The sequence below is a fragment of the Rhineura floridana genome, chromosome 3 (genome assembly GCF_030035675.1).
Source record: "Rhineura floridana isolate rRhiFlo1 chromosome 3, rRhiFlo1.hap2, whole genome shotgun sequence".
In the NCBI taxonomy this organism is placed as follows: Eukaryota; Metazoa; Chordata; class Lepidosauria; order Squamata; family Rhineuridae; genus Rhineura; species Rhineura floridana.
The window spans coordinates 12,555,572-12,566,994 of record NC_084482.1 but is presented as its reverse complement, the minus strand read 5'-3'; the positions used below and the strand labels follow the sequence as shown (position 1 = coordinate 12,566,994).

The window sequence follows — 11,423 nt, the reverse complement described above, 5'->3', positions numbered from 1 at the left end:
TGGTCAGAAGTTCCCTGAGCCTCAGGCAGGACTTTCATGTTTGTCTCCCCACTGAGACCAAATCACTGGAGTGCCACCCACACTACAGTACCTTTTGACCAACACAGGGAGTGTGCCAGCCTGGCGGCTAAGGCAAACAAGTGCTCCTCTGCAGGCCAGAGGGTTGGCCCTTTAAGAAGCACATTCTTCCGGCAAGTGGGTGGAGCTTGGGAAGGAGCTTGGAGCAGAAGAGGAGGCTCATAAGAGAAGGCTTCAATTCACCTCCAGCCTTTGTCAGAGCAAGTTGCTCACTTGGAGTTGACATCGCCTCTCGTACGTGCTACAAAGTGAATCAAATTATTGACTTACTTACGGCTTCTGTATGCTACCCCATAACACAACATTCTCTGAGTGATTTACTATATAACACACACACCCTCCAGTGTAAATATAAAATAAAATATAAGATGCAACATAAAACACAAATACTACTGTAGATATTTCACACTTCTGCAAATTTTCATGTTAGCATCCAGGAAACTATGTCTTTCAGCAGAGAAATCACAGTACACTGGTGGGAGGGGAGAGTTGCCATTGCTGTGCTGGGGGAATGGCCATAGTAGGTGCCCGGCTTGGGAACAGAGAAGGAAAAAACGCACAAAATACAAAAAGGTAAAAACAAAAGACATGGGCACAGCATCCCTGGAAACACAACCAGTCCCAATCAATCAGGGACTGTGCATGCATCAAACACCCAGATGCCACCTACAAATGGAGGAAGCCAGTGATCTGAAGAGGGCAAGGACACACCTCCAGCACATACCCCTATATCACCACACATAAAATGGCACCACAACGCCCCCAGTCCATCGTCTCTCATGGTGGCATAGCCAGCAATATCTCTGCTACTGCCAATCCTTACAGGCAGGGGTTCTTATCCTCCTATGATTCTCACACTCACTGGTTTAGAGTATAATATATAAAGGGAAAGAAAAAGAGCCCATCCTAGATGGCACCTACATAGTTCCCTGGGCAGAAAACCTGCAGGGAGCACAGACAACCTTCCTAGGACAAGGGTTTGAGGGACCCAAATAAGGGAGGAAAAAGTAGCCAAGGAATGGGTCCAGGACATAGAGTAAATAACCATGAGCAACACCACCCCTACAATTTGGTCTGAGAGGCTGGCTCTGCCAAACAGATCCCAGCAGGAATCAGTGTCCATCCCTCCCTCATCCTTCCTTCTCTCCTCCCCTTCCCCCCCCCCACTATATGGTCTATGCGTCTTCCTCCCCCATCCTTACCTTGTTTTTTCCAGTTGTACTGGCAAAGTGGGTCATCCACATACCCGAGGAGTTCTGCTGGTGTTATCTTTCAGTTCTTCTAGAATAGCAGGATTTCTGCCACATCTGAAATGTAGGATCACACCCTTAATTTATTACTTGTTTATTTTCAGTATTTATTATATCCCACCTTTCAAATAAATATTCACAGTGATTTACCAATAAGAGAAAAAAATACAGTCAGAATACAACAAATAAATCATTATCACCACCATCGTCATCATCATATTTTAAAAATCAGTGTAATGGTTCTTGGGATTATCTCTTCCCAGATTAGGAAGTATTGTAATATTTACATACAGCGTAAACTAAGAAGAACTATTGATTTCTACTCCATTCACCCTCCAGTGTTGATGTCTGCCAATAGCTAGAAATCCGGGAGAGCGAGAGAGGAAGCTTCTCCTCCTGATCTTGAAATTTCCATCTCCTACAATTACTACACCCTACCCACAAGTAAAGGAAGGCCACAAAAACCAGGGCTCAAATCTTAGTCTTGGCATTTATACCTGTTCTTAAATAAGGACTGGGGAACCGCTGGCCTTCCAGGCCCCTCTAACCAGCCCCTGACACTCTCCACAGGCCAGCCCTCACCAGCTCTGGTCCACGTTAGCCTAGAGTGTGACCTTGGTGTGATAATTTCTCACGATCACCTGGATTAAGCGATCTGGGGCTCTAGAAACCTCTTGACTTTTACATGGCTGGAATAGTATGTTGTCCCACCCACTATTGCCTCTGGCCCACCCATCACTGGGGACGCACTGCTAAACAGACTAAAGCAGAATCAGTCCACCACTACTGCACTGCTATTGTGTCAAGAGTAGGTATGAGGTTCGCTAGCTGATTCCTACCCGTTGTAATTCCTACAGTCTGGCTTTCAGTGCCGATCTGCCTTTTTTTTTGTTCCTGTTTTCACAACTATCAATCCACTAGGTTTTTTAAAGCTAAAAATAGTGTAATTTCAAACAAAAATGCTTATGAAAATGCTTATGCTGTAGACACTTGTTCCACCTTCCCCCCCATTTACATATCAGTTAGGCAGATAGTCACCCATTAAGTCTGTCTCTTGCCTTAAGCTAACTGATGTGCTGCTTAAAGATGACTCCCCCCATTTCACTATTTTTGCAGTATTGTTGATCTTTACTTGAAAATTTGACTACCACTGCTTATTTTAACTTTTTTTTTTTAGGGAATTTATAACTAAGTCACTCACTCACACACAACACAATCAGTCATGCACACATACACAGTGGCAGCAGAGATTCAAAAGCCTGGGGGCGGAATCCTATTCAAGTCTACTCTGTACTATAATTTCATGAGCGGAGGGGGGGAAAGGATGGGTTATTGGCCATTTCTGAGAATTAACAAAACAAAGAGAAAATTGGAGGGAGGTTAATGGATGTAAATGAAGATTGTTATCATCTGGACAGCACTTAAGAATGCATCAGCTTAAAGGAAAGCCAATTATGAAGACAATAATGTAAAATTCAGAGCGGATTTTTTTTAAAGTGCCAATGACAGCCGCAACCCACCGCAAGAAATCAATGCCAATCTGCAAACACAGCAGATTGTTGGATTATGTAAAAATCCAGTAATAAATCCGATTTAGCGGATATTGTCCCTCATCTCTAGTCAAGAGAACATGTTGCAGAATATAGCTTCAAGAAAACACCATTCTGGAGGGGCCCATCTGCTACTCTGAACTCCTTGGAAGAAGGGTATGATTAAAACGTACAAATAAGATAAAAAAATAAAGTTCTTATATTGTCAACCATTGACAACAAGCGGATTAGCCTCAGGGCCAAATGATACATGGCCTTTAATGCATTTAACATGAATTTTATTCTTTAAATGTCAGCCACAGGGGAGAAGGAGAGCAGATCAGGATCATGCCACACAAGGGAGGAAGGGTTTAACCTTCTATCAGTTCAACCTTCTATCAGCCTCCAATGGAAGTTTCCTTCTTGAGGCTAATATCAGCGGGGAGGAGGAGGACCAGGATGTATGAGGAAAGGATTAAATGCTATTTGCCTTGGCCCCAGTCATGTACAGCCCCTGCCATCTTTGCCTACTATCTTTCATATGATCTTAAACTCTTTGAAACAGCCCGAGTCTGACAGCTTTGCTATCGTTCCTTCACTGGCTTCCCCTACCCATCAGAGAGAGAGAGTTACAGCATGACACTTGTGGGTGCCATTTTACTCTGTGGTTTGGAGTTATATAAAGATAATAAATGATATTGGATGGAAGTTAAATATTTTGTTTCTGTAATTATGGAGCCCTACCAGAAATAATAAATGGCTTGAAATTATGTGGGTGTAGTAGGGTAGGGATGTAAGGAGGCACCTTTTCCCATTCCACCCTATATTCATCCCATGCAGCACTTTTTCTGTTCCACTGCAGTTCATTTTCCACCAAAACCTACATTATTCATCTCACTGTCTGCTGTGGCAAAATTACGTAAATTATGTAAATAACATTGTCACTATGGTATTCCACCCCACTCATTTCTATGCAAAAGAAACAATGCAAATGGGGGGCATAATATGCAAATTCATAATTACATATTATTTGCTGACTGAAAGCAACAACAGTGAATACAGACTGTATTCAATGGATTGGTTTCCATTCCCGATATAGGATGAATAAGAAAATATCAGCAATATTCACTCCCGTTTTTGACAGACTTCTCCAACTCCAACAGTGCAGGATGGCCAAGTCTCATCAAGTTATGGTACAAGTTTTAGGGTTCATCCTCATAGCAGTGAGTTAAATCTCAAGGCCAACATGCAGGTGTGCTAGATTGACTCTCACATCATAGTTATGTGTGGTTAACTAGTCATGCATCACTTGGACATGCAGAACCAGCAGCTGCATAAATAAGCAATGCCAAGGGATAGTGGATTGCCTGGTTACAATGTGGCTAATTTGTTGGGCTAAGAAGCATGTGGACTTGGAGAAAGTGCTTTAAAAAGTACCTCGCTTTTTAAATTCATAAGAGGTTTTCAAATTCCTCCATAATAAAGGGGGTCTTTTCCTTGATTCCCATCCCCCCATTTTTCTAGGCGGGGGTGGGGAAACTGTGGCCATCCATGTGTTGTTGGACTCCATCTCCCATCAGCCCCAGCCCATGTGTCCAACGGTCAGGGGAAAAAAGAATTGTAATCCAGCAACGAATTCCCCATCCTTGTTCTAGGCCAACACACACACCTGCTCTTTAACCCTAGGTCCTGCTCCTTTACCACAGTGGCATGCCATGCTCCCAGGCTCAACCTATATATCAGATGTTTGATTTTCAAGAGTTAACAAGCCTATGACATCACAAGGCCCACTTTGTGACATTATCAAGCTTCACCTTATAGGCCACAGGCTTTGGGATGTTTGGAACTGTGGCTACTTTAAATGACTGGCACCATTTGAGGGGGCACAGATACATGAAGGCATGAATTAGTGTCTGAATGGTGCAGCAAAATTTTTCAAAGAGCTGGCTCCAGTAAAGAGGGGGGACATTTGGGCTCCAGCTCAGGCAGTAAAATGTCTTTGGCTACATGTCCTGCAAGTGTGTCCAAGATATCCCTCCAAGACACACACTACTTAAACTGTTCCTGATGCCACCTGTTTCCATGACTGTGAGAAGATGCTTTTGTCAATTAAAATGTTGTGAACAAATAATATGGGTCCATTTACAATACTGCTTAGCAGCAAGGTTAATGTTACATGCTAGGAGGCTATACTATTGATTTCACCCATGAAGATTTTGAATGAGCAAAACATTCATTACCATATTGCCCAAGAACTCTTTTTGGACCAGAGTTCAATTAATGAGGTTGTAGGAGTGGCCATTTCCCAAAAACTAGCAGCCTGAGAGCAGAAGGGCAGGGATGTCATCTGTTCTACCCCTGCCAGTTATAGATTAATCTTTCTCATGGAAAAGCCAAGGCAAACAGCAAAGTCCTGATTTCATAAAGTTAAAATCTGCAACAACAACAACAAAAGGATTTCTGCAGTCACCTCCCACTCATTTTTGCTCCCTACAAGATGGAGGAAGAAAAAATGCAAGATGACTTCTGGACTTACAAAGGTAAAGATCTTCTTCTCCTCCTTGGCAACTTCAGCTGAAACTGACATTTTCAAATCTACATTTATGAATCTGTCTGTGGTGGAAATTAAAACAAAAAACAGAACCTACACTTTAGCTTTTATGTTTAGAGCAAGAATAGTGTAGTTAATGCTAGAGCTAGTGTAATAAGACAGAGGTTAAGAGAAGGAATCGTGAGGCAGGATGTCTGGCTCAAATCTCTATTTGACACTATGTATTTTTATTTAGTTATTTATTCTATTCTAGTTTACATCCCATTTTCAGCCAACTTCTCACAAAGTGAGTCATAACACACAAAAGTGTGTGCTGCAACAAATGTGTTTGTCTAATGCTGCAAGATACCTTAGTTGTTTGTTCAACCAACAGGCTTCCAGAAAAGTTTATTAGATCTTTGTTGAAACTAAGTAGCAATGTTCGAGAATTCCATGAGAAACTGAAATGGGAATGGAAATTGCCACAATTTGCATGTTTGTTGGACGTCAGGAATGGAAACCACACAAGTGAATACAAGAGGGATTCACACTTTTTTTTGTCCACAAATGTTATGCAAATAATTACATTATTTTCTGCATTGTTTTTGCCATTTCCCTTCTAGTGAAATGCATTGAAATTATGTAATTAATTAATTATATAATTAATTAATATAATTAATTACATTTGTTTTGGCGATAGTGGATAGTAAGACAAAGAACATAGTTTTAGCTGAAGCTGAAATGTAGCAAAATGGAAGCAGCGCTGACTGCGGTGAACAACAGAAATCATTGCCTCCTTACATCCTTAGTTGAAAGTTTACGGGGGCGGATGGGTGTTAGACAGAATGCAATTAACAGGGCCAAATGATTGCAAATGGTGCCTCCAGACAGCCACTATTTTGTGGGAGGGATTCCAGTGCACCAGAAATATAGGTTTGCATAATTAAAATGGATTAAAACAATCTGTCACCCTGCTGCAACAAAGCCACTTTTTAAAGAAATTGATCTCTGATACATAGGAAAGCGATGGATGGAAATGCACTGAAAACTTTGGAATAAATGAATGATTAAAAGAAACATAATCAGGATGGGTGCTCATTGTCATATGACCTCCCTGCAAACAAATCAGAATGAATGCTCAATAAAGCCTAGGGATAGTCTAACCTCCGTGTAAACTTTGTGCACGCAAATCAGGATGAATTTTCTGAAGAAGCCCTAATGTTCTTTTAATGGTCATCAGGCCAAGTTGCCAGGCACATCAGTTGTTATTTGGCATTATGTGGTTTTTTTAAAAAAATGTTTTTTGTAAACTGCCTAGAGGTTCTTCACAATCAGGTGATATATAAATTTTGTTTCAGAAAATCAGTTGTTAAGGAAATTAGAGGCAGAGATGGGCCACAATGAAAGTAGGAAATAAATGGCAGACACTACTGGAAGGTGAAGCCTGTTTTTAGCTAAAGTCATACCTTTCTCTTCCTTCCCCCTCTAGCAAGATCTAGTGAATTTAAAATAATAATAATAATTTTATTTACTGGTCGCCTATCTGTCCAGGTTAGTGGACACTCTAGGCGACTTACAATAGCAAAAGCTATACATAATGTACAATATACAAAACAACCACAGTCCTAAACAATTTAAAACGAATTTCCAATTGAAACATCATAAAATTAACCTTCCTCAATTCCATAGGCCTGCCTGAATAGCCAGGTTTTTAAGGCTCGACGAAAACCTATCAGGGAGGGAGCATGTCAGAGATCATACGGAAGAGAATTCCAAAGGGTGGGGGCCACAACCGAGAATGCCCTCTCTCTGGTCCGTACCAGCCTAGCTGTTCTAGCCGGTGGGACCGAGAGAAGGTCTTGAGAGGCTGATCTTGTCAGGTGGCATAATTGGTGATTCTGGAGGCATTCCTTCAGATAAACTGAATGATGGCATAAGGTTTTGTTGACTAGAGTCCACTTCAACAAATGCATCAAATGTCATTCCAGGTTGGCAGGTATATTGGGATAATAGCCCATGCATGAAATCAGCTGTAGTCCATGAATGCTTATGCCATAATGTGAGGCTTTAAGGTGCCCCAAGAGACTCTTTTGTTGTTTTTGCTACAGCAGACTAACAGAGCTAGTCTGTTCCAGAGGGGTCTCTGGAAAGGGGCAAAGTTCATGCCTGTGAGAGAAACCAATGTCACATCTACACCACACATTCAAAACACTCTTATACCACATGACAGTCATGGCTTGCCCAAAGAATTATGAGAACTGTAGTTTGTTAAGGTTCTTCTAACAACTCTCAACACCCTTAACAAACTACAGGTCCCAGGATTCTTGGGGGGAAGCCATGACCGCTAAGGTGGAATAAGAGTGCTTTAAATATATGGTGTAGATGTGACCAAATACTGCAGTTTTTGACTGGGACGGAGAAAGAGACTGAGGGCTAACTCTAAGCTCTGGAAAGCACCTATTGGGGCCTGCCTCTCTTTAGAGATCTGATGTGGTAGAGTGAATTTGTTGGAGTGTTTACACTATCTGCCTTTAACTGTGATCAGCTTGTATATTTGTAAACAGAAACTCAAATATCACAAAACAAAAAGGGGTTCAGTCTCTAGTGATCCCCCTTCCAAAGTAAACTGAACCTGGGTAAGGGCTGCACCCCCCCCCCCGGAACATCCACACCTCTTGAAGAAGTGCGATGAGTGTAACAACTGCAATCCTACACAGCAAACTTAGAAACAAATCCTCTTGAACTCAGTGATACCCAAGCCTGATTAAACATACATAAGGTGAGGCAGCTTGTATCCCAATTCAAATGCACTAAAACCACAGTTATAACACCATTTGCTGAGATCCTTGGTAGCAGCTTTTGGAACACCCTGACCAGGGTGCCTTGCCTTGCCATCCTGCGGTGCAATCGTATGTAACTGCATTCAATGGAACTTTTTTTTTTAATGTAGTTGATGTAGAAAAATCTTTAGTACTTAAATAATAAACGTTGCACTTTTACAGATCACTGCCTGCATCTATCAGAATGAAGCATTCATGTCGTATAACCTTATGGTAAACCAGTGAGCTATGTTTTATTATTATCATCAGCTCCTCAATGGAAATTGTGCATAGGATTTTGAGTAGCCAGGTGAAAAAGAAGAAAGGGCTCTTGAACATTTAATAGCTGGTTAGAAAAGAGAATTTCAGTATGTGTCGCTTGACCATCCTCTTTTCTATACAACTATGAAAGGTTGTTTCATAGTTCATGAAAAGGAGCCCTGTCGACTTTTTCACCTGGCCACTCTAATAGCATTACAGAGCACTGTTGTCTTTTAGGAGCCTGGTAAAGGCTGCTCATTTTCAGAGGGCCTTTCCCTCCTGGTCTCTTCTAGGTCAATCTAGAGCTAAGGACTGAAACTGTGATTATATTATTCTCTGCATTTTATTTGGGTAGATTTAAGCCAAGGGCCATCAACTTTCTTAGGCCCATGAGTACATTTTTAATTTTTGAGAGAGTGCCAAGGGTGCTACCCGCTCTGATCACTTCTCCCCCTGCCCGAGACACAAACAGTGAGAGTTTGACAGATACACATTTTGCTTTTTCAACAGATCTGGATAAAAATCCGATTCAGTAGAATTTGTCTGAAAACCACATAGCGCTGAAAGAGGAAGTGGGTAAGAGCATCACTCTTCCAGCTTCCTCCTTCACCTTTAGGTATTTTCCAAGAAAGAAAAAAGGAACCACACTAACCACCTCATGACATCATGCATTCAGAGGCTTTGTAGACACCAGAGGAAGACATCAAGGATGTCATCGTAGTCACGGGCATCATCCTGGCACCCCCTGGTTTAAGCACTAGGATGTCTGGGGTTAAATCTTGCACATGTATTGAATTCAGCTTTATTTCTGCAGTAAGCCTATGAGGGAGCTATTCGTGCCAGTCATATATGGAGCCTACCATGGCCATCTCCTATTTTGGCATCCTTCTTGGGTCTGCAGAATCAGGGGAGATGATTTCAGAAGAACATAACACAGGGAAGGGTTATTCTCCCTCCTCCCACATCACAGTTCCAATCCAGATTAGGTGCCCATGGCTGCTGTTCTGGGGAAAAAAACATTATGGATCTACATAATCTCTTCTCCAATCATTTGCTTTTAAGCCATCAATTGAATCACTGATTAAATTTAAATATACATGTAGATATGGGTAGTTTGCCCAAAGATAAATATGAGATGTTGAGGTTTACTGCCCTGGGCTCCTACTGGGAGGAAGGGTGGGATATAAATAAATAAATAAATAAATACAATTTATTTACTAAATTGTAAATTAAACTGCCTCTCATTGTTAAAAAGAAAGGCCAACTGTAATGTTTCCATCTCTTTCTTTTTTGTTCCCTCTTTAGAGTAAGGTTCTCTAAACAGCAAGAAAAAATAGCAGCAAACCCATGTTTTAGAATGCAAATCACCATCAAAGAGCTATAAGCAGGAGGGGAAGGGTTTAATGCAGATGAGAGATGGATGGGAGAGGCATGGGGATGGGAAACACCTCCCCTACCTATTCCCAGCTAAGCTCTGAGACTGGAGGTATACTGTGCTGGAAGAAAAACAGCAGAGAGGGGGTTTTGAGGAGAAGGGGTGGGTGGAAGGGGAAGGGTTCAGCACCACTTCCTACTTGCTGCTTCACACCCACCTCTACTTAATACTATGGTTTTTGTTGAAAATTATTATTATTATTACTACTACTACTACCCACCCTTCGCCCTGAGGTCTCAGGGTAGGTTGCAACAGTTTAAAACGCATCCTGAAAAACAATGTAAAGCAACCTACAATTATAAACATCACAAATATATGATAGGTCAAAAAATACATATCTCTATATACAGATTGTGCCACTATTTTGTCATGCCCGTGCAAAGGGAACATCAAGAAAATGCTTTGTTCGTATAAGGCAGGGCTAGGAAACCTGTGGTCTTCCAGATGGTGTTGTACTCCATTCCCATCATCCCAGACCATTGGCCATGCTGGCTGGGGCTGATGGAGTCCAACAACATCTGGAGGGCCACAGATTCCCCATCCCCGAAATGAGTACAGCTCCTGCATGTCATAAGAGATTATGTAAGACCCCCACAAATCAACATGATGGAGGGTATGATTGTGCAGGGAACAGTAAATAATCTTCATGCACAGCAGATACTTCAAGAAAGTGAACCACAAACATTCCATGACTTCATGCAAACATAGCCAGTAAACAAGAAATATAACCAATATAATACAACAGTAATAGATGCATAACCTCAGCTCAAAGTATATACTGGCTAGAATAAAGATGCCTGAAAATTCTCAGTGGTAATGAAACAGATGGATTTTACCTCTTTCTCTTCTCTTACTTTTTTTAAAGAAAGAAATTTCCCTCATTTCACCCAGAGGCCCACCTTTCACATCTATGTGCTGCTGACTATCTCTTCTCTGCTGACTGCAGTTTTCTTCATCGTTGCTCTTTCCAAAGGTACTTTCATATTTTTCCACTTTATTGTTCAAAATGTCTCATCTGTAAAAGGGAGAATTTAATGGCTTGGGCTCTGCAAGGGAGGAAGATATATGTTTTTGTTTATTATCATTTAATAAATATTAATGAATTCATATATTTGTTGTATAGATTTGTAGATGGCCCTTCAATATGAATTGTTCTTGGGTGATTGACAAAAAAATAATCAACCCTGTTCCAACAGCACAGGTGTGAATTAATCTTACTAAACTAGAAACCAAGAAAATTATACATGGAATTTTAAAAATGTAAAATAATAACCAACCCAATGCACATAGCAGCTCAGGGTGTGAATCAATCTCACTAGACTACAGAAATACCCCGCATTAACGTACGCAATGGGTCCAGAGCAAATACGTAAAAATCTGTGTGAGTTTCTGCAAGACCTGCTCCCTGCATTTCTGGCTGATTTCCACCTGGCCTGGAAGGGTGGGGCCCTGTCTCTCTCCAGCTACAAAAGCAGCAGCTGCTGAAGGGGCCAGAGACCATCTACCTGTGTGAGTTTCTGC

General features: G+C 41.4%; 1 protein-coding gene and 1 long non-coding RNA gene across 2 annotated transcripts in view; one reads left to right on the top strand and one right to left on the bottom strand.

The window, feature by feature from the left end:
• LOC133379372 (uncharacterized) overlaps nt 1-1,374 on the bottom strand; it is a 29,753-nt gene extending 28,379 nt beyond the window's left edge. The window contains exon 1 of the long non-coding RNA XR_009761166.1: nt 1,281-1,374. This is a non-coding gene — a long non-coding RNA (uncharacterized LOC133379372). The remainder of the gene's footprint in view (nt 1-1,280) is intronic.
• A 3,889-nt stretch (nt 1,375-5,263) lies between these two features.
• LOC133379367 (hepatic lectin-like) overlaps nt 5,264-11,423 on the top strand; it is a 39,635-nt gene continuing 33,475 nt past the window's right edge. Inside the window, exons 1-2 of the mRNA XM_061614488.1 lie at nt 5,264-5,397; nt 10,768-10,875. Coding sequence (XP_061470472.1) covers nt 5,355-5,397; nt 10,768-10,875 — 151 coding nt within the window. The 5' untranslated portion in view covers nt 5,264-5,354. The remainder of the gene's footprint in view (nt 5,398-10,767; nt 10,876-11,423) is intronic.